General features: G+C 40.7%; 1 protein-coding gene across 4 annotated transcripts in view; it reads right to left on the bottom strand.

Annotated features, from left to right (window-relative positions):
* Chd7 (chromodomain helicase DNA binding protein 7) overlaps positions 1 to 24108 on the bottom strand; it is a 138189-nt gene that overhangs the window by 23031 nt on the left and 91050 nt on the right. For all 4 annotated transcript variants that reach the window (XM_004642358.3, XM_023702427.1, XM_023702428.1 and 1 more), the window contains exons 13-23: positions 22720 to 22896; positions 16921 to 17064; positions 15480 to 15735; positions 7809 to 8019; positions 7107 to 7302; positions 6293 to 6460; positions 5941 to 6120; positions 4353 to 4463; positions 4058 to 4263; positions 1750 to 1949; positions 1396 to 1555 (exon numbers count right to left, since the gene is read on the bottom strand). In XM_004642358.3, coding sequence (XP_004642415.1) covers positions 1396 to 1555; positions 1750 to 1949; positions 4058 to 4263; positions 4353 to 4463; positions 5941 to 6120; positions 6293 to 6460; positions 7107 to 7302; positions 7809 to 8019; positions 15480 to 15735; positions 16921 to 17064; positions 22720 to 22896 — 2009 coding nt within the window. The remainder of the gene's footprint in view (positions 1 to 1395; positions 1556 to 1749; positions 1950 to 4057; positions 4264 to 4352; positions 4464 to 5940; positions 6121 to 6292; positions 6461 to 7106; positions 7303 to 7808; positions 8020 to 15479; positions 15736 to 16920; positions 17065 to 22719; positions 22897 to 24108) is intronic.

Raw genomic sequence — 24108 nt, 5'->3', positions numbered from 1 at the left:
GCCGAGAAGCTTAAGTAAGTTAAGAAAGCGGCCTGAGTTACACAGTGACTTCAAGGCCAGCCTGAACTACATAGGGGGACTCTGTCTCAGATAAGGTCAGGAAGAAATAGTACTATTGCTAAGATGTTCAGTGTTCAGTGCCTACAGTCCCAGCCACAAGAGAGGCTGAGGCAGGAGGATCACTTGAGCCTAGGAAGCCAGCCTGGAAAACATAGACCCCCAAATATAAAAATAAATATCACTGTTCATCTGAAATAACTCAAACAGATAATCCATAAACAGTGCTTGCCATGCCACCAGATTTATGGGCTCAGCTTTTTGTTGCTAGTTTTAAAAAGACAAATACAGCTGGGCATGGTAGTATACGCCTGTAATGCCAGTACTTAGGAGGCTGAGGCAGGAGGATTGCCATAAGTTAGAGGCCACCCTAGGCCACATAGTGAGTTCAAGGCCAGTCTGAATTATACAGCACAACCCCATCTCAGAACACCAAAAATAAAATAAAATAAAATAAAATAAAATAAAATAAAATAAAATAGGGAAATATAGTCATTTAAACCCTGCCTCAGCTATTTGAGATCCGGTTGCACAACTGTTTGACTGGTAATAAAATTAAGTCCTGAAAAGGGTGACTGAGTAACTAACTCAAGGTCATTTGCAGCTAATAGGTAGTCAAGCTATTTAGTAAAACTGGTATATGTACTAATAATAATGACAAAAAAATACTGAGAATAAGAGAACAACACATACAGATGCTAATTTAATATGCATAGTTAATAGAGCTTTAAGCAATGAAATAACCATCAGGCATTTGCATGTTCACAGCAGGATTACTTGCAACAAATAAGAGTGGAAACAATGTGTCTGCTAGTGAATGCACAAGCACAAACATACATATAGAAGAACAGTATCCACCCATCAAAAGTAAGGAAATCCTAATATATACCAAAGCTCAGATGAACCTTGAACATGTTATGCTGAGTGAAATAAATCAGATAGAGGAGAACAAGTATTTAGGAGGTCCTACTCTGACAGAACCATCTTGAAAGGATAAATTTAAAAGTGGATGCCAGGGGCTAAAAGGCAGGCAAGACAGAGTTTGTATTGAGAGTGACAAAGTTTTGAATTTAGTGGTGATGAATAAATACACAGTATCATGAATACAGTCAATACCAGTGAATTTCTCACATACAAATGTCTAAATGGTACATATCATCTTAAGTATTTTTAAACTCCTAAGAAATAATAACCAGAAGGTGTGCTCTCTTATGCTTTGGCATCATGATTCAAGAAAATGAGGAAGTTACAGGAAAACCCTCATACCATTTTCACTCTCCTAACACTGTACAGCTGTTAAGGAATAACATGGGTCCGAGATGTACCCCAGGGACATACTTGTTGCAGTGGTGCTTCAGGTGCTTCTTGTAGCTGTCCTCCTGGAATAAAGTGTCTGGGTTGCAGCTGGCCAACCAGTCAGCGTCCTGCATCAGCGGCTGAGTGCTCTGGGCCTTCACCTTCTTCCCCTTCCTTCCCCTCGGCACTGGGGCGGATAGACCTAGAAGCATCGCTGTCATCAGCAGTAGCACAACAGAGGCCTTTTACACTCCAAGTTGCAGTGCCAGAGGCAGATGCTCCACGGTACAAGGCAGGAAACACAGGGCGGCAGGGCATCTCCTTATCAGAATGCATGGCCAAGGTGCGCGGTAGCTCATGATTCCCAGGAGTACACAGAGCACAAAGCAAACCTACCAGAGTGATTGACCAGCGCTCGTGTCTGGCCGTCCGCTGTGGGTGTGATCAGATCCCAGATGAAGCTTTTGATGTTCTCATCCCCTCTGTAGTGGTTGAGACAGTACACCAGGATGGTTCTGCAGATGGTTTCTACATCATGCTCTGTGAGCTGACGTTTGTAGCGTCCATGGGAAAGGATGTCCATCCACCGGCCCCAGCTGCAAGGCAAACAGCCAGCATGCGGATGCTGCCTCTGACAAAAGATGTGGAGCCTTACCTAAATGGTGAAGCTGTCCCAGGCATACACTGGGGAAACTGTGGGTTAGAACTAGCAGTATTTCATCTCAGGTGACTGGAAAGCCAGCAGGGTGTAAGAGGTAAGAACATCCCTGAACAGAGTGGGCCATAAGCTCACTGCGCCTTGGTGCAGGAGTTAAAACTCCCATTATAATACTGCCTGTGTGGCCAGCGTTGGCCCCCAGGAAGACGTATGTCATGGCAACCATTTTCAGGAGTAAATGGATTCCAAGGAGGACCTTGAGACTGTATTTAAACCTTCTGCTATGGTTTGGAATCTTTGGCTGCTGTCCAACCATTCATTTGAGGCAACTCAAGGAAGGTGTGAATGCCCTTGAAGTCAAGGACATAGTACCACAGAGTATGGCTGCACTGATCCACCCCAAATGGGTACCATGAAGCTGCTGGAGGACTTTGAGAAACTTCAAGGTTCCTTTTCAAACAGGGAATGGTACCTCCCAAGTATAAGAGCACTCAGGAATGATACTTACATAACTCTCAGGTCCTCCCATGAAAAGGATGCGAGAGAAGAGGATGGGAGAGGCACACAAACAACACCCTGCTGACCCTGAGCACCTGCATGTCTTAATCCCTGGCCATAGTGCTGTGCTGTTTCATCTGGGGGCTGTGTGGTGAGACTATTCAAATACAGCAATGGGAGTGAGAACACAGAGATGCTGCCTGGGCCATGCCTTCCTCCATGTGACAGCAGACGGAGCCATCAGGGTAGTGCTCCTTGTGCAAATAGCCCCTCCTTTACCTCCAGTGATAACTGATTTGGGATGTGTGCCTGCGAGTGTGTGTGTGTGTGTGTGTGTGTGTGTGTGTGTGTGTGTGAGAGAGAGAGAGAGAGAGAGAGAGAGAGAGAGAGAGAGAAAACAGACCCAGCCCCAGCTCAGAAAGGACAACAATGCCCTGCTTTTGCTCTGACTTGATTTCTCACTACTTTCAGGTCCTCTCTGGTTCTCATTAACTTCTTCCAGTTCCTCCAGCTGTAAGCTGCCCTCACCTCCAAGCCTTTGGGCTCCCTGCACTCTCTTTTCTCTACACAAGTTCCCAGACTCCCTCTTCCCCTTGCCAATTCATAATGTCTGTGTAGTCACAGATGCACATGCCACTTTCTGTCTTCATCTAGCCCTAGAGGTGAGGGGACAGCAGAGGGGCTGTGTCTTACGGTGTAGTCCTTGCTTCCGTTCCCCACTAGCAGAATGCTGCTCAGTCACGGCATCTCCATGCACTGCTATTTCTGCCTGCTCCCCCGGAGTTCACCTGGAGCACTATGCTGCTGTGCTCACAGCCTGACTCCTGGTGGCTGACAGTACCCTAGCCCAGTGCCCGGTATGCAGATGTTCTACATGCAGTGAAGACTGTGGGGTTGGGCTGACTGAAAGACAATGAGCATGTGCTGGGCATCCTCAGCATCAGGAAGTATTACTGCATTGCACCCCTAACATTTCCAACAAAATCCTCCGTGTGGATCATAAGGTGGTACAAGGAACAACATGCCACTAGTAAAGGGCTGAGGTAGGGAGGGTCTCCACCTTACGCAAGGCAAGAAGTGAATTAGATACAAGACCACCCTTTTAGGAACCTGCAGTCTAGCAAGAGAAGTACAACACATTCATCAAGTTCAAATAAGCATTTGGGCTTTCAAACATGTAGAGCAGTTAAAGAGGAGAGACTATTGCTTGGGACAATTTTTTATAACAAAGATATTAAAAGATTATTATACTGATAAAAGTTTATAAAAGGTGAAATGGAAAAAAATTGCGATTTTAGATTTTGTTGTGAATTATAAGCTACAAATCCACATCTCTAGCTTCCAATGACCTCCCTGTATCTGGGAAAATCTGAATACTGTGTGACACTTCAATGAGGTAACCTTCATGCTACAGAAAGTTACTGCAGAGGAACTCACCTGACAGCACTGAGGTGCATCATTAAGACCCAAACATACAGTTTTTCTATAACAACCAGGAATTCTAACCACTGTGAGGGCAAACTTCGACTTTATGCATGAGTCCCTTACCCATAGACGAGCAGATTCTTCTCTACTCTGAAACACTCACTCCGGGCGTAGCCTTGCGACTTATCCTGGGGCCGTCGTGGCTTTGCACAAGGCTTTTCTTCAGAGTCACTTTCCAAGTCAGAAAACTCCATCAGCTCATCCTCCTTCACGGCACTGTACAGCCTGGTCTGCTTTCTCACTCTTGGAGTGTCAATAACCAGGTTGTTCTAACAAAAGAGTGGGTATACTTCAAACTCCTGAAAGAGTGGCCCTTGGGTCAGATCAGATATTGGTCTTAGTGGGAATTCTCACTCACCCTCCCATTTAAAGCATCAATATCCAGTTCGGCCTTCTTAGCCCACTTTTGCCAGAAATTCGGATCATCCAAGGAAATATCTGTCCTATTTCCAGATGCAACAAAACTGGCCTAGAAGAAAAAACAAAAACATGCATTCCCTTGAGATATGGTCCTCAGTGTCAGAATGCACAGTGGCCTTGGTTCTGGTCTCAAAATGGGTGGGCGTGCTCCTCCACCATGTCAGATGCTCTGGGGGACAGAATGGGGATGAAAGACTGGCCTCCAGCAGAACAGGAAGCTGAGGCACCGCAGCAGGCACCACAGTAAAGGAGGTGATGAGGTGTGCACAGGTGGTCCCCAGAACCATTCGGATGGGGCGCTGCTGGACATGTCAAAGGAAAGGCTCTCCTGTAACATAATGCCAGGAAGTATCTTAGATTATAAAACAGGAAAGCATGTGGAAATGTTCATGGAAGAGCATGTGCAAAGACACAGAACACAGAAGAGGAAATGAGGGCACTCAGGGAAGATCAGCCAAAGCACAGTGTGCTGAGCCCCAAGTCAACCAGGGCCTTATGTCTGCTGTTACCAATCTGAACTCCACTTTAAGGAGGCATAACCTACATGTCAATAAAGGGCTCTCAAGAAGGACATGGTCATACCCAGAGATATATGCTGGGACGCAACATGCTCTCAGAGCACGCAGGCCACTGTAGCGATCCGGGCTGGAGACAAAGATCAAAAAAGGTATGGTAAAAATGAAGGCACGGATTGTCTAGGAAGACTTTTGCTTGGTTCTTCGTTTATTTACTTTACTTTCTTGTTGTGAGACAGGGGTTCACCATGTTGTTCCAGCTGGCCTTGAACTCACTATGTAGCCTGGATTGGCCTTAGACTCACAGCAATTCTCCTGCCTCAGCTTCTGGAGTGCTGGGATTATAGGTGTGCACCACCACGTATATCAAAACACATCCTTTAAAAGTGAAAATTCACTGATACAGATTCTGGGCAGATGTCAAGCATTAGTGTGTGTGTGTGTGTCGGGGGGAAGGCCAGGAAAGCCTCTCTGTCCATTTATGGCAATGGAATAGGATTACCTGGGGGGGGGGGGTTAAGAATAGAGAAACAGGGGTGATAAGTTTGGTTTTGCACATAATATATTTACACTGCCTATAAGAACTCGGGGAAAGAACCTTAAGTGGATGGAGTAGGCTTTGGGTCACACAGCCCAGGAAAGAGCTGGGCCTTTACCTCATACCACACATAAATAGGGCAGGAAACAGATAACTGGCTTAAAGGTACAAATGACTGCATTAATTTTATAGGCTGTTTCAGAAATCAGGATTGAAAGGAGGGTGACAATGGAGCTGTATTTCTGAGGTGAGGACAGGCTCAAGGTCGCAGGTGAAGGGGTCACTTGTGCCATCAACACAGAAAAGAGAACTAAAGTGAAATGTTGTTCTTTATGCCAGGGGCCTCGCAGGGAGCTAACAATTAGTCAGATCACATAGGTAACGTGTGAGCTCAGGGGCACTGTGACGTGGTGCTCTTGCAGTGCTCTATCTGGCTGCTGCAGAAAGCCGAGCCTCTTCAGATGGGTGCCCACCTTCGCAAACGTGGAGCCTTTCCCTTCAGACTCAATAGTGATAGTGTGTGTTCTCCGTAGAAGAATCTGGTCAATGTCTTCCTCACAAAACTTTGACCCCTCATCCTCCTCATCCATGAGTGCACCATAAGCCCCCTTCCGCAGAAGATCTTCTATTTCCTTCTTGGAAAGCTGTTGTACCTGAGTTAGAAAAATATTTGAACTAAATCAGAATTAAAAAAAAAAAAAAAAAAAAGCAACAAAAGATACTTAAAGTATTGAATTAAAAAATCAGATACTGAATAATTTCCTAGTATATTAGCTACATAAAGGAAAGAACCAGATAAACGAATGCTTTCATGCACTACTTTACCCCATTGGTAGCATTTTCTCTTCCACTCATGGACTGCAAGACAGCTTTATCCAGGCCGAGCTTCAAGCTAGCCTTGTCAAACATCTCCCTCTCGTAGGAGTTCCTTGTGATCAGCCTGTAGATCTTCACAGACTTGCTCTGTCCAATTCTGTGGCATCTAGCCTGAGCCTTCAATTAAGGAAAAAACAAAAAATTAATGGCAGCTGCAGGGGCAGAATGTATGTTCTCCCCCCAGATTCCTATGTTGAAACACGGAAGCCAGTGGAATGGGATGTAGAGATGGGCGCGCAGCAAGGCAAGTAGATCATAAGGGCAGCTCTTTCCTGCATGGGCTTAGTGCTCCTATAAACAAAGTCCAGAGAGTGAACAGGGGCTCTCTGGCCAGGTGCGGATGCTGCAGGAAGACAGCAGTCCACAGGAGGCAGAGCTCCCAGGCCAAGAACCCAACCACTCTGGCACCCTCATCTCCGACTTCCAACCCCTAGAGCCCATGAAAATACATTCTGTGTTACACATGTCCATACTGCTCAATTTACATCATTTTATTACTGCAGTAAAAGGTAACCAGGACAACTACTAATGACAAGACTTTTGGATATGTCCACAAGCCAGAGTTGCTCTTCAGAAGAGGATTAACATAAGAAGAAATTGCTTCTCACATTACTAAATTAACTAGTAGTTGACCTGCCACATCATGAAATGCTACATAGGTAATGACACAACTATAAATTTTTGGTTTGACTGGGATGCTCTGCCCTAGTATACTGACTTTGTTTTGAAGAAAGCCATTAGGAAGATTTCCTCATGTGTTTACCTGGAGGTCATTTTGGGGATTCCAGTCTGAATCAAAGATGATGCAGGTATCAGCAGCAGTGAGATTAATGCCTAAACCTCCTGCCCTTGTACACAGGAGGAAAACAAACCTATCAGAATCAGGTTTGGAGAATCTATCAATAGCTGCCTGGCGGAGGTTGCCTCTTACTCGGCCATCGATCCTTTCGTACGGGTACCTAGAAAATACTGGTATCAACAAAGACGCCTGGCAGGTGGCTAGAATATACCTATCCCTTTAAAAAGCATTGTAACATGGAAACACTAACAGAATGATATGATTTAAAAGAAATACTTTCAAGGCAGTGTTACTCCATACAATTGGCTGAATGCTCAGAAGATTACCTTTTATTTTACTTTCTATTCAGTGCAATAGCTAGTCTCTAAAAATAGCTGACCCTTCTAAACACCAAGATAACAATTTCATTTTTAGGTACAAACTATTCTCTACTAGTCCAGTGAAAGCAATAGGGGAAAACTGCCCTCAAAAGCATGCAGTGTCCTCCTGCAGCCATCATGGAAAAAATAATTTTACATACAACCATAGTTTTCAAAAGGAGATCTGACACATTTTTTTCCATTCCACCCCCTTCATCATAAATGTCATTTCTAGGTGAACCCTTTGGAACAAATGTAGGGTGATTTTTTTCCTTTCCTCTTTATTATTCTGGTACCGGGGCCTCACCGTCTCTGAATGAGGTAGTCTTCCAGGATGTCCAAGCAGCGCACCATCTGGGAAAAGATAAGCACCCTGTGGCCACCAGCCTTCAGTTTTGGCAGCAGCTTGTCAATCAGCACTAGCTTGCCAGCAGCCTGGATCATTGCCTGGAGCTGAAAATCTGGAGACTCTGCATTGTGTGTTTCTTTAAACTCTTCCAAAATTTTCTCTTCAGCACCTGCAGAGATTGGACAGCATAATGTGAATACTGTAAAGGGTTTTTATTACTAAAAACAATGAATCTGCTTTCAAAACCCACCACAAACTGTAGGAACCAGAACACTACAGTATATATATTCATATAATATATAAATCCATCTACTTACTCAAAGTTGGGTCTATGAAAAACTGTGCTCACATATAAAAGGGATCAAGGTTATAAAGCACAACACACTGAAGTATTTAGAGGGAAACCCACATTTTCCCAACAAACGTTTGCTGTCTGTAAAAACTGAATTTCAACAACAGACTGTTAAGCCAGAAGTGGCAGAAACAAGCCAAGGGCCAGATACCTACAGAATATTTGGAACCTAAATTGCTAAAGAAATGAAGAACTATTTACAAGCTGAATATAAACAAAACAATAAAATCTGTTCTAACACTAAGAAACAAAGAAACAGAGTCCTAGCAATCTAAGTGCAAGGCCTGCAATTTAAGTCTATAATTGCATATTAGTATCACCAAAATGGGGCCAGGGACATAGCTCAGTGTCACAGCGCCTGCCTGGTAAGCGTGAGACCTTGGATTCCATTCCCAGTACCCCACCACCACCATCAAGAAAAGAAAAAATCAACAATAGGAATACAAAACGGAAAGTTTATTTTCTGGATAAACTAGGGATTGTTGTGGGATAACCTGAGGATACTGCAATCGCTAAATCTCCCTCTACATTCAGTCCTATCTGATAATTTCCTAAACCATACAAATTTCATCTTGAATCATCCAAACCTGAAAGCTAAAAACAGAAAATCCCCACATGCAACTTTAACCCTTGACTCTCTCTCTCTCTCTAGCTCTAGATGGATTTTTGTTTGTTCACGGACGCGGGCTATTAGAGAGGCCCCAAGAAAATGACACTTCGCTCAAGAATGAAGGCAGGCCCACCATGGCCTTTCCTCATGCCACACACCCCTATCCATGAAGTAGTAGGTGAAGAAGTAGTAGGTGAAGCTTCTGCCACCTCTCAAGTGGCCTTGCTGGTATTCTACCGTACTGGCCTGGACACTTTACCTTGGCGTAACCAGGCCACGGTCCCTGTGCTCAGGTCTCTCACTCTGGCATTCTTCAGAATCAACAATCTCATGCATCCTATTTCTCAGCCTTAAAATGAAACGTTAAACTTACTACCACTGGTTTAAACATGAGAACCAGCGATACATGCAATGGGAAGACATAAGCCTCGAGAGAGCTTTAAAGGCTAGGTCAGAAAGGCCGCCACAGATGCTCACATGCAACTTCTCTAGGAAGCACGACGTGTGGCAGAACAGCAAAGCGATTTCCATTGTAGAACAGCTTGTGGGACGTACCTTATGATATGTCCACATGCAGAAACACAATTTATTAGCTGTGAATCAACAAGTAATCCACTAAGAACACTTGAAGTCACTTTACATTCTTACCAACCACTACACAGCCTAAAAAGCATACTACCTTTGTATGCCAAGGGACTAAGGCTCTGTTAGAATTACTTCACCCTCATGTCCTCTTTCACATGAATAAAAAGCTCATATGCAGAGTGTTTCTGTAAGTATTAAAAAAAAAAAAAAGATGCTGGTGAGATAGCTCAGCTAAGCACTTGCTTAGCCAAGTGCAGGGACTGTGGTTTGATCCTTGGCACCACATGCTGTGCTGGTCCTGACCCTGGGACCAGGCGTGGTGGTGCACACCTGTAATCCCAGTGCTGGGGAGGCTGAATACAGGAGGATCACTATGAGTCTGGGCTATCCAGTAAGACCCTGCACCAAATACATTAAAAAAAAAAAAAAAGTAAAGAGCAAATGCTATTTAAGAACATTAGTAAGAATGTTCTAGAGGGAGCTGGGGAGATAGCTCAATGGAATATATATTTGCCTGGCAAACACAAGGTTCTGAGCTTGATCCCTGGTACCACCAAAAAAAAAAAAAAAAAAAAAGAAAAAAAAAAAAAAAAAAAAAAAAAGAAAAGAAAAAGAATGTTCTTGAATGAAGTTGAATTATGGTTTTCCAAACATAAAATTTAGAAACTCAGGTTCTAGATTCAGGAAAAAATCCCTCAAGACAAAGTAAGTACATTTAAGTCCACAAAGTACATTAGATCTTTTTAAGCATTTATTCTTTTGTACAATATGCTACAGCACTCTTTATAATTCAGAAATAAGACAGACTTTACATTTAGATATTTAGTTACTTATTTTGTCCATGTGCAGATTATAATCTAAGTAAAATACAACGCATTAATAGCTTAAAAGAAGACAATAATCAATGAGGCTGGGTGTGGTGGTGCCTATCTGTAATCTTAGCACTAAGGAAGCTGAGGCAGGAAGACTGCCATGAGTTTAAGGGGAACTTGGGCTACACAGTTCAAGGCTACTCTGAACTGCACAGCAAGACCCTGTCTCAAAACAAACAAATATTAAAAAAAAAAAAATGAGATAATCATTCTGACAAGTATGACATGCCTGATTATTTTAGTACAAAAAATCTGAAAATAGAAACAACTTAGTTGACCGCTCAGGCCCTGCAGCCAGGGCACGCTGAGCCAGCAACTGGGCATGGTGGCGCGCGCCTGCAATCCCAGCTCTTGGGAGTCTGTAAACAGGTGGATCACAACGAGTCTGATCTAGTAGTGAGACCCTGAACTCCTTCTACACCCTTCCCTAAAAAAATACAAAAAAGAAGAGCAATTTAGTTGAATTAAAAGAAAAATTTAAATTCATTTAAAAAATTTATTCAAATAAGAAAAATAACTCTTCTGCCCTTTCAACACTACCAATAATTTCTCATGAAGAGTGAAAGAAATGTTTTTTCTTAGGGGCCGGGAAGATGGCTCAGTAGAATAAGCACTTCCCTGGCAAGCCCAAGGGCCTGAGTTCAATCCCCAGTTCCACAAAAAAAAAAAAAAAAAGTACAATAAGAAATTTTTTTCTTATGTGAAAATATTCACTGAACATAATATTTTTGTACTAAATTTTTGCACTAAAATAATCAGCCATGTCATATTTGTCAGAATGATTATCTCATTTTTTAAAAAAATATTTGTTTTGAGTTCAGTTCTTTGTAATAAGTTAAGGTTCTTCAAGTAATAGCCAGTTTCCATTAATACTTCATTTACAAATATTATTAATGAATGTATTTCCTTTATGATTCTCTGAACATTATTTTTATTTTTTAAAGAGTACAAATTAGAATTAAAACAAAAAGTTATAAGTGACACAGAATTTCACTTGACACAGTAATAGGAACTTCATAGGACTTGTAACACATCGTGCCATCTTCCACCCAGATAACCATATTCCTAGGTCTATGCGTGCAAAATTGGAAGAAGAAGAAGAAAAAAAAAGAAAGAAGCATCTTAAGAAATTAAGAGAAAAAGTACAAACAATGAAAAAAGGAGACGAACATTATTACAGAAAACTTTAAGGAAACAAGGTGGAGGTGGTGTAGGGAAAGAGAACAATTGATATCTTCTGATATCATAATCAAATTTTCAAAGTTACCAGTTTTAAAGATTCAACCTGATGATGCTGTGAACAGCAATCAAATCCTAAGTGGAAATAGAGCACGTTCAGCCAAAACATTTGGTTGGCTTTAAATAAAGTATGGATTGAAGTTAGCATGTGCCTCAAAGGCGACGTGAGTAAGGTACATGTGCTGCCACGCTGAGTGCTTGCATTTCAAGGGATGTCACCATCAGGGCGCTGTGACTGTGATGTTATCTAGCCAGATCACTCACAAATGAGAAGAAATTTTCTGTTCTTGAAGATTACCAGAAAAAAAGCTACCATTTTTTCACTAACGTTCATTTTATCAAGTAGCCTTATTTTTATTTTCTTTTTGCCCACTGTTTTCTATATTCTTCCTATCTACAACAATAACACTCAATGGTTTATGGCTCTAACCATCACAGAAACTTGGAGATGCTTTCAACATTATTCTTGTCTTCACATCAGGAAGCCTAAACTTGGAAATTCCATTCAAATATACCTTGGGTCAGGATCAGTAATCCTATTTATGTGACTCAGTTACCTGTTTAACTTTTAACAAGAAACACAATTACCAGTAATCACCACTGAATACCTGTAGTGTGCCTGGCACTACTCCAGACCCTTAAAGGCATTAAATCATATGGAAAATGTTCCTAACTTTTATATTTAGCATTCTACCATCAGTTCTATATTTCCCCCCTCTTGCTATGCTTCTGTTGTCACTTCCAACTTAATACACACAGTTGCTTCTATTGTTCAAGGCTGTAGAAAGGTTGCACTCTGTGAAGCCAAAGTTTGATTGGCCAGGGAGCTGTACACTGCCACAACCAATATAAATTTCTATATAACCATTAAAACATAAGACTTCCTTTAAATTCAATAATCATGATTAGCGATGGCTCCATAACAGAATGTTCTCTCTGGATCATGGATAAGGATGAGCAGTACAGGTCCTGAAATAGCCTTTGTGACATACTACATCTACGTTATCTGGGCAGCTATATATGCTTAATGTGTCCTCCTTATTTTAACTACAACTTCCCTGAAAGGTAGAAGGACGCCTGCTTAACGTATTCTTCTTAACCTGTTACAGAAGCAGAGAGCTGACCTCAAGTTGTAATCAAGCAGAACAAATGCCAGAGACACTAAGCTTCAGGGAGTCCTAAGAGGCTCCTGGGGAACAAATGATCTATGTAGGCAGACCCTGGAGAACAATCAGCTCAGAAGAGATCTATCCATTCTGTTTTGGTAGTTTAAAAAGAAAAGAAAAGAAAACACATACTCAGCAATGCTCAATGCACACAATTAATGTACCCAAACAGGATGAATTTGATGAGTTGGGGACAGGCAGTAGAAGTGGGGTGGATGGGGGGTGTAGCTATCTAAATGCCACTTCAGAGACCTCTCCTTTGACCAACTTCCTCCTGGCAGTATTTAGGCCTTTCTACATCTCTTTGTCTCTTTTTTCCTCTTAGAGGCTATTATTATTAATTTTATTTTCAATAGCAATTAAATGGAAAAAAGGGTGTGTGCGTAAATATGCCCCTACTCATACCATTTTCACCCTAAGGCCCAACTCAACAATAGGCTGGTTTGACATCCACCATAATAGTCTTACAAGCTCTTAAAACATTGTGCTTAGCAAGTTGGCATATTAAACATAATCATCACACATGACACTTTATTTTTAAAAAAAGTTAAAGCTTTTATATTAAAATTTTTAAAAACCTCACTGACATCACACCAAAGCAATGACCTCAGACTTGCTCTGAGCCCACCTTCCACGCATGGGCCATTTTTTGTTCTTGATCTAGTGTGGCTGCTGGGTATGCATGTTGTGAAACGGGGAAAGATTATGGACTCCTTAACTCAGCTGTCCTTGAACGTCATGCGCTGTGAGGAAGATGAAGCTGCACTTTGCTCCTTCGTCCCTGGAGAAGAGCGTAACTGTGCTGCTGGGTTCTATAGCCTGTTTCTACATGCGCACCCAAAACTTCATGCACTCACAGGTAAGTCTTTTCTGAGCTGGCTGGAAAAGGGATGCGTGCAGTACTCAATTAGTCCACTGACTGGAATTAGTGCAGTACTGGGTATGGCTGAATGGATGAATGGATGTACCACAGGACAGCAGCCCCACCTTGGGTGTAGGTGGCACCTCTTAGAAAGTTTATAACCTGGATGGGGTAAAAGGTAAAAGCAGGCTACTCGCTGCTTCCTGCTCGCCACGCTATGGCCAGTTTCTCCTCTGCCCGGCTAGAGCCAAATGACTTCGAAATCTCTACAGACTATGAGCTAAACGAAATCTTTCCTCCCTTAACTTTGAGTATCACGCATTTTGTGTAAGCAACAAGAAAAACAGCCAAGATTCCAGACATCTAAAATTGTGCATAAGTACCCTAAATTAATCTACCATCACCTTAATCTACATTTACTCCTTCCTAGACCACAGCTGCAGCCTCTGGGCTAGCCTTTCCTTCTGCTTCTCTGTCTTCCCCTGTGCCACATTTTCTGCAACACTGCCTTATGCAACAGCCTCACTCACATATTTTTGTGTGTGGTACTAAGGATCAAACTTGGGACCTTGTGCTTGCCAGACAGGCTCTTATGCCTCTGAGCTATCTCCCTAAAACTCGTATTTCTAATTACCGCTGAGCTCAAACAGTAGCCATGGCTCTCCCTTTACCTACAGACTAGAACCAATGAGGCCTTCATAGCGTAGCCCTGGCATGTGTGAGATGAATGGTCTTGTTATGCTGCACATGAGCCTTTAACTCTGAGCAAGTTCCCTTTTGCTGTGCTTCCTTCTGTCTGCATGCGTTGTGACTGACTTCAGCTTCAATGTCGTTTCTCTGTCTATCCTGCCTATTATTTCCTTTATACCCTTGAAAGTTTGTTTCTTCTTCTTTTTTTTATGTATTTAGGACAGGGTCTACAGGGTCTCACTACACAGATTGGACTCATAGTGATTCTCCTGTTTCCAGCCTCCAAGCACAGTCATGGCACCAACGCTCCTAGTCTCAGTCACCATCTCAGTGCACCCCAGGGGTCGGGCTGGCACGGCACGCCAGGGATCAAAACCCTGTTCCTGCACTTGCCTAGGCAGGCACTTTAGCCCAGGCTATCTGGCTGGCCCAGGATGTTTGTTTCTAATGATATCTCCTGAGGCTTTCCTTGTTTTAATCCCTCAGCATACTGTAAGCTCCTTACGGGGAGCTCCTGCAGCCATTCATGACTCCTGGAAGTATAGAAAGAGAGGTTTAACCCATATGGATTTAGTGAAAAAACTGGTGGAATATAAATACTCCATAGGGACAATCTAAGATTGAAGGTTTAAGATCATCTCTCATTCCTCAGAGACCTGGGTGCTAAAGGCCTCCAGACAATGAGGAATGTGCACATATTTTCACCTTAGTCTTGAGACAGCTGAGAGCTGCTGGCCACCCCAGGGTTTTCCCCCTTCCCTGTTTTTTTTTTGTTTGTTTGTTTGTTTTTTGTTTGTTTGTTTTTTTTTTGTGGGGGTGAAGGGGATTGGGAATCGAACTCAGGGCCTTTTGCTTGCCTGGCAAGTGCTGTGCCACTGAGCTAAATCCCCAGCACTTCCTCTCTCCTCCTTAATGATTGATTTATACACCTCCCACCACCACCACTCAAATGGAATCTGTCTTCCACTGCTAGCACTCTGGATGACTTTTAAGCATGGAGCACAAATGCTTCTCTTCAAGTGAGGGAGGCAGGAGAGAGTAAAGGTAGAACAAGCTTTTAGGACCCCAGAAGTATGGCGCACCTATTTTCAAAAACCAGAGGAGGTAGCATCACACAGAAGAGGAAGCTGGAGAAATCTTCACGGGTGTGCAGGCAGGAATAGTGACACACCATGACACCTTTGGTCTAGAGGCAGCAGGAAGAGTTTTGGAGTGTCTGTTACTCAAGCATGTTCCCCAGTGGGCAGGCTTACCATTAATTAGGTATGGATGATTGCAGCACTTCCGTAACTCCATCATAGTGTTTAAAAGGTTAGGTACGTTAGCTTGTCCACCACCTTTGGAAAGAAATGTGAAATTCTTCTCGAGAATGGCCCGGTAATATTTCTTCTGAATGTTTGTCAGCTCAACTTCAATAATAGTCTCTTCTTTGGGAGCCAAGTTCTTTTCTACATCCTCTTTGAGGCGCCTCAGCATCATTGGCTTTAGAATGGCCTGAAGTTTTTGCACCTAAAAAAGGACCTTAGGTAAATACTGGTATCATGATTTGTTTGCATGTGAAAACAAGGAGCATCTCACTTATCAATAACCATTTTCATATTGCAAAGCCTGGTAACAATATAAAGGAGGTAATCTTTCAGCTTCCATGAAAGTATAGGAGGGTGGGATGACTCTACATCAAAAAATCACACTACCTAGCCAGGAGTCCTGAACAGCCAGAAGGGGTGTGAAAAGTACACAGCAGAAAAAAAAAAAAAAAAAAAAAAAAACCCTCATTTATTCATTTAGCGCTTCTGCTTGTCTTAAGTCATAAGGACGAGGATGAAGAAGGTACAAAAATGCTTTGGAGCTCTATGCTTTGTAGAAAGAGCTAAAGAATAAGAAGTGAGCTAGGAGTCATCTAGTTACCACACCAAGCAAGCAGAGACGTCTCTCCCTGGCTCTCCTCAGTCACCAGGCAGTGGGGATATAGCATACGTACGCTTTTTATCTTAGAAAAGCAAAACAAAACAGACTTCATACCGAACTTAGCTAGAAGACTGTATACAATACATTGCAGAAGGGGCAATAAAGACCACCAAGATTTCAAGCCTATCTCTGTGTTTATTCCAAATGTGGCTTATGAAAAAGAGTAACTAAATCCACATATCTTTTACAATGTATAATGTAACCACGCATTTTTCACACAAAATGTCTCATTTCTCCTGGAAATACTGTGGGCTAGTTATGTTGCCAAAATCTAAATACACTAGCCTGAAGAATTAAACAACAGAGCCAAGAAGACATGGTTCAGAAATTAGAACAGAAACTCAAAACTGCAGTAAGCAAATAGCTCTGAAGACTTCAGGGGTTTCTGACACTAAATCCGGAAGTATACACTACAAAACCACCAACTTGATTAGTACATAAATCTCTGGAAAGTATGACAACAGGTATGCAATCTTGCCATAAGACTTAATAATAACCCTTTGTGAGGGCAAACAGATAACAATAAACAAGCACAAACCTTCATAATGATGACGTAAAAAGTTCAAGCAAAAGATATATAAAGCTCTGTCTACTAGGTTTAGAAAAACAACCTATAATATAATTTACCTCTTAAAAAGTACTAATGCCTTCCCATTTCATGAGTTTATTTTCAACTTTATGACTGAGATACAGAGGAGAGGTAGTGAGAGTAAAGGTGATAAGTACCTGCTCTTCTGTTTTTAGATCGCCAAATTCTTGCATAAAGGTGGTTTCCGAAGGGAAGCGAGTTGGTTCCAAGAAATGAAGCAAGCTAAAGAGCTCTTCCACAGTGTTCTGCAGCGGGGTTCCTGTCAGCAGCACTTTGTGTTCCTACAGTAACACAAGTAAAGGAACTGACCACATGCTCACACAGACAGGTCAATGCTGCATTCCCACTCTTCTCTTTCTGCTGGCCAGTGGCAACTCCGCATCAAGCAAGCACACCAGACAAGGGGGGGATATGAGAATACGGTTCTTGCTTCAGATAAACAGACACACAGAGGGTCCTCTCCATAGTCCTGTGAAGTCCTTAAGTGTGTGTATGTGTGTATCTTGCTATCTTGCTATTTTGTTTCTTCTGGAGGTTACTGATATTTTAGTAAGATGGCTAAGCCTCCTAAACGTCAATGCTTTTTCATCAACAAAATTAAGGTTTTGCTATGATCCCCAGACTTAGAGGTTTACACACTTCTTTCTGTTCTTTAGGTCAACAGTCCTCCCATCTTTTTATCTACTTCTTGCATGACTCACTTTAGAGATAAAAACAGTTCTTCTCAGTGTAACAGTATATCAAGTTATTTTGTTCTGCAAAAATTTCCAGCTAGCAAAGAGGCCAGCTTGGTTTTCTACACCGCAATCACTTGCTGACAGATGCAGCTTCTATCTTTGTTCCTTTTTGCAGCTAGGTGTTCCTTTAATTCTTCCTGTATACAAGCTTTACTTCTAGTTTTCTTTATGCATTTGTACCTTGTCTTTCTATTTCTATACACATTACATACAGAACTGTTTTAACAATAATGAATTCATTAGGATCAGTCTTAATAGCGAATTTATAGATTTTTAGAATCTCATTTTTTATTTTAGCCCCTTGGTATACAACACAACTAAAAAAAAATATTTTAGAATGTGACTCTACCCAGTTTGAAGAGCAATTTTTTATTTTTATTTATTTATGTATTTATTTATTTTTGGTGGAACCGGGGATTGAACTCAGGCCCTTGTGCTTGCCAGGGAAGCATTTATTCCACTAAGCAATCCCCCTGGCTCCTCAAGAGCAATATTTTAATTTGACCTGGAATCTGACAAGACTCAGCTGCCTTTTAGAATATTTTGCTGAGTTTACACACCTATAATATTTAAATGATGGAACTTAAAAAAAAAAGGGGATACAGATGAATGTCCATTTTGTATCTGTGTATTCAAAGTGGTTAGGATAGATATATAGTTACGTTCTCTTAATGAATAGAGGGATTTGTTCTAATGGTGTTTGTAAATAGGATATCAAGTCTACATCTTGTACAGCAATTAACCACTAGGAAGAATGTATGCAATGTGTTAATTATTGAAACTGTCCTACCAATTTGGTTTGAAACTGTCTCATTGCTATTTGTTTCTCAATAAAATTACGGGAAAAAAGACTCAGCTGCCGTGTGTACATTATGTTCAGTACACACTAACTGAACGAGATATAAGGAGGGACACGCTAATTTTCTTAGTATCATGTCCTGCCCGTCAAAGAAGCTCTGTGACAGTGTAACAGTGGATGAAACTGTGCAACACACTTCTCCCTCCTTTTCTCCTCTCTGAGTGGAGGTCTCTTGTGAAAGATGATGCACAGACTGCTGCCATGTTCAGATGCTTTGAATTCATTAAGTGAGAAATTTGTGAATCAATTCAAAATGCTATATATATATACACACTGGTTGGCTACCTGGATCATGATATACCCAAGTCCTGAGTTTATCCAAGAAATTTTAAAGCACTATCAGAGACATAGGAAAGTCCTTATAGAGGATGTATTGATTGTCTCCCACTGTTTTCATCCTTTTATTACTTAAATTAAATCCTGAATGCCAATAGTGGACCCTCTAGTTATAACCAGCTTGACCTATGAACAACTTTGGTTATGACTGGACTTTTAGTTTTAACTTATGATGAAGAAATGAGTTATAACCCAAATGCCAGCCACTTGTGCTTCCAGATGGTCTCAGATACAGATTTAACCATTAAAAAGTTCTGGAAGGAACATAACAGCGTTCCTTCCTGTATGAGGTTAACTGAAAAATCCTGGGTCAGTGTATCTCTAAGAACACTGAGATCTGCTGCACACAGGAGAGAAACTCTGGAAGCTGCATGGAGGATCCCAAGCCTTCCAATGACAACATGACTTACAACCAGCCCTGAGGAACAAACTGAGTTTGCAAGTCAAGGATCCAACTAGAACCAAGTACTTTAAAAGTTAAAGTCTTTTGAACTTGCCCATCTAAAAATAAACTAATGTTTAAAATGGAGGGGCTGGGATAAAATTCCTCAGCAGCACAGAGCTTGCCTGGCCAGTAAAGGTCATGAGCTCGATTCCCAGTAAAAGGAAACAACCTCCTTTTCAGTGCTGCTTCCTTTCAATGACTGCAGAACAGTTAGTTACACCAAGTGATTATAAACGCAACCCAATTGTACAGTTGTATATGAGCAATAAAATAAACAGCAAAGGAGACAGCTCAGGGGCACAAGTCCCTGCCTGGCAAGCCTAAGGGTCCTGAGTTTGATCCCTGGTACCAGGAAAAACAAATTTCACAATCAACAACAACAAAACACCTTCAACCTGAGAGTAACAATTTCAGAATTTGTGTTTAATACACACAAAACCACAGCCATCTTGTAAGAGACTTGGTATTGAGCATACTGCTTTCAAGCTCAACCAGGCTGGCAGATACGCTTCTACCCTACTGTTCTTCTGAGCTCTGGCAGAGTGGTGTGCATGTAATTTCTTTTCAGCAGTCTCCTTAATTTGTGTGGGGACTACTGACAAGGAAAGAAGATGAGATGGCAATAATCAATGATGAACAACCTTCCCAGATTCCTCTCCTTGGTGAGGAAACAAGGTTGCAGCCCCGCCAAGAGGAAGTTCCCAGAGCCAAATGGAAGACTAGAGACAGTGGTGACCCGTTATCTCCACAAACATTTCCTTTGTCTTGGAAGAAGGGAAGATACTTAGTGGTCTTCTGCCTGTGAGCCTGGAGCTAATCCCCATGAAATGCATTTTATCCTAGTTCAGTCTGGGACAGGTATAACAGCAGTTCTCCAACATCTCCATCACAGTTGGGTATAGTTACTACTTGCTATTTTGACTGTAACTTATTCTAAGAAAGAAGCATGAAAAGTGGTGTATAAGTTCTAATAAGGTTTAAGTAAAAATATAAATATCAGGCAACAATTTATTTAGAACTACACTAATATAATTATAGTATGACTCTGAACAACGATACCTTCCATCTTAAAATAAAAATTCTTCTGAGATAAAGATTGTTGATCGTCACAAATAAGTATTTTTTTGCTTTGCTAATTGCAGCTTCTCAGCCAGTTAACCAAGTATGTGTTGCAGGTACTGAGTGCTGGCAGGGCCGGGACAGCCAGGAATCATAGGACTGTCTCTCATGGCGGTAAGCAGCCTTCTCAGTCTACCCCTGCAATATGGCATATAAACATTATCTTTTTCTATATGGGCCATTGTACAAAAATTTCAAGGAACAGCACTATATTAGATTACTAGAAAATTATTAGAGTAGCAAGTTCTAATCTAGTTTTAATTTTTTTGATTGCTACATTATACGTTCGCAGTACATAGTGTTACATTCCCATGTGGAGTTAGTACACATACGTAGCCTATCTTAATTCCTTTTTTATCCTCTCCCACCTCTTGATCCTATTTCAATTAAAAAAAAAATACCCCTATATCCTATTATTTATCTTTTATTTTGCTATTTATTTACAATTTAGTTTTCTTGTAAGAGAACCCACGTGACACGTAAGCTTGTGTGTCAAATTTATTTTATTCCATGTTATGGGCTCAAGGTGCATCCATTTTCATCCAAATAACTCAAGCTTACTTTCTTTATGGCCCATATTCCACTGAGCATAAAGACTATCTTTTCTTTATACCTCGGCTAAAGGACAGACAGGCTGCTTCCAAGATTTCGCTATTATGAACTGTGCTGCTATAAACATGGATATGCATGCATCACTGTAATATGATGCTTTTAATTCTTTCAGGACGATACCAAGAAGGGGAATATTTCTAGTTTTAGTATTCTGAGGAATTAATGAAGTGTTACTATTAGCAAGAAAAAAAACTCCCCAAAGTATCCCAAAGACAGTGAGATTGCCTGATGTTGACAGAGTTCAGCTAGTTCCTAATAACTTACAAATGACTATTTAATAGTAAGAATCCACCACCTGGTATCACATGAACTAGAACTTGTGTTCTTTTAGACAACTTATATCAACTCAGTCAGATGGCTGTTTAAACCTTTAAAAAATAGTTATAGAGGGCCGGCGAGATAGCTCAGTGGTCTAAAGTGCCTGCTTAGGCAAGTTCAGGCAAAGCAGAGGGGCCATGGTTGGATTCCCGGCACCACACGCCACACGAGCACTGAGCTGCCACCCCCCCCCCAAAAAAAAGTTATGTAACTGTCTTAGTGGATCATCATGAAGTGCCCCACTCTATCCAGCAGATATAGTTAGCCATATCTTGAGCATTGGTATTCATCTGCAAATGCAGACTTACTTCATTGCAAAGTAAAGTAATACTTGGAAAGACCAAAGACAGGGTTGGGGAGACAGCTCAGTGGCATAAGCATCTCTTTGGAAAGACCAGAGACAGCCACAGAGGTTCTCCTTCCACATACCTACCCCCCATGTCCTTAGGGCTGATTTGAGGGGCTGACACCAAGTACTAGTAAACTGTTTGCAAAAGACTTAGACAACATCAATAATAATTCTCTAAAGAGAAAAAAGGGAAATTCTATCCTAAATAGGATAATTCAGTCAGCTCTTCTTTAAGCAAAACTAGATTTTGCTTGTTTTTAATTAAAAGAATAGCTGGCTAATCGAATTTTCTTAAGAATAAAGGGAGATGCTCCAAAGAAAGCTGAAACAACAACTTTTAGCTGTCTTTTCAATAGTACCAGTCTTCAGGATAGCCATGAAGATATAAAATATTCCTTCTTCCATCTCCCAATCACTTCATCTACAGAAGTCATTATCAAAGGGGTTTTTCAGTCACTGTCTTTCAAACTTATCACATCACTAAAGACATCCTAAATGAAAATAACATTGCTTTCAAACTGTATATTAAAAATGAAAAGCAAATGACTATAACCAACTTCTAAGGTATGGACTGAAAAGAAACCTAAGGATGACAAGTCATGTAGTAATTCCTTTTAGGGCAACAATATACAAATAATGGTATGGCACAATCAAATTCTCCTCTACATTAAACTGTCCCATAATATTACTGTTAGGATAAAAAAAATATGGGTCATCTATCAAAAAGACCTATCATGGGAGGTTAGAAAAGCATGGGATAGATGTGGTGTAAAATTCTAAATCAAATGTGAGGCCTTGTAATACCTTCAAATTTGGGACATCTGTCCAAACTGAACCAATACCAGAGAATCTACCCAACTTAGTGAGAACTTACATCTGTAAGCTTAAATGGTTCCAGTAGGGCAAAACCTATATCCAATAGAATGTAACTGGACCATAGTCATATTTCATTGTGATAAAACTGTGTAAAAACACCAGCATACAATGCCAACAGTGAAAGGAAACAAAAACGAAGTTCAAAAGAACATAACTCAATATTATACAGGCTTTGCAGACACCTTTAGCAGGTGTTTCAGTTTCATCTCAAAATCAAAGTCTTGGGATTAAAAGTCAGTAACAACTCTAGTCATGTTCAGTGCAATCATGACCATGCTTACTGACCAAGTCCATCATCTTGAGTCCCTCCAACAGCTTGCAGTTCCTATTCTTCAGCCTGTGAGCTTCATCAATGACTACACAGCGCCATGGAATATTACGCAGCTCTGGACAATCGGTCAAAATCATCTCAAATGTAGTGATGATGGCATGAAACTTATAGGACCCTTTTATCACTCGGCCCTGTAAGAAAAATTCAGAATTATTATTATGGATTAATAACAATGTTAATAACTTAGAGGATAAATAAGTAGCATAATACAAATATATCCCTTTGAGGACCTATTTATCTTAGGTAACATTCTATTTTCAAGTTATTTTTGAGAGGCAGGGGAGATGGCTCAGTGGAGTAAGTGCTTCCCTGGCAAGAGTAAGGACCTGAGTTCAATCCCTGGTTCCTCAAAAAAAAAAAAAAAAAGTTATTTTTGAGACTTTAATTTGTTATGGTAGTTAAAAAAAAAAAAATGAGCAAATTTTTAAAAAATGACCAAATTGTTAGCAACATTTCCAATCTATTTCCTTATAAATGACGTGCAGTAAAGTACCCTTAATTGCACCCAGCTTAGTCAAAACCCACAGAAGCTAAAAGGTAATGACCAAATGGACTGGAGTCCAACCTAACTTCATGAACTTTGACAAATTTATTTGACTTTTAAAAAATTTTATAACATTTTTATTCCTTTTAAACATCTTGCAAATGCTAAAGCATCTGAAATGAAAATACATTCACTGATAGAATTTGTAATTTCAAAAATCTAAACAAATACAGATAATAATTTTCAATATTTTTCTTTTTAAAATTATTTAATTGCATGTCAGATTTTTATACTCGAGGAAAACAAACATACACACCCAACCATCTTATTCGCAGTTGTAGGCAGTCATTTATTGCCTACAGCCTGAAGCTATGTTAGCAAACCTAGCCACCTCTGCCACGCCACCTACAGTAATGCTTCACTGTCAGTATCATAAAATAATTGCAAACAGGCAGCTAAAATGAGAAAAAAACAATAGAAATTGCTAGTAAGAGTCAAAGTATAAATCCTTCCCCTTGGGTGCATTTGGACTTTTATAAAAACAATTATTTTTAAATTCTAGTAATATATATGCTTTCTATTCAAATTCAATACCATCTTTTGTGTGGTTTTTGCCATAGGCATATAAAACATTAATAATATACTAAACAAATTTCACTAATTATTCAAGGTAAAAATTTCATGCTTTCTAATCAAATATCAGAATGACAAAAGATACAAAAACAAAGAGCAATGTTCACAGATGTAGAAAGATAACACAAACGTAAACTGGGTAAACAATCATAAGAAATCTCACCATTTACCAAAATGAAGACCTCTCCCCAGACCACTGACCCCTTGAGTTTCCAACTCTCAAAGC

The sequence above is a fragment of the Octodon degus genome, unplaced genomic scaffold (assembly GCF_000260255.1).
Source record: "Octodon degus isolate 3935 unplaced genomic scaffold, OctDeg1.0 scaffold00152, whole genome shotgun sequence".
In the NCBI taxonomy this organism is placed as follows: Eukaryota; Metazoa; Chordata; class Mammalia; order Rodentia; family Octodontidae; genus Octodon; species Octodon degus.
Note: the sequence above shows the minus strand (reverse complement) of the source record. Positions and strands in the feature narration are given on the sequence as shown.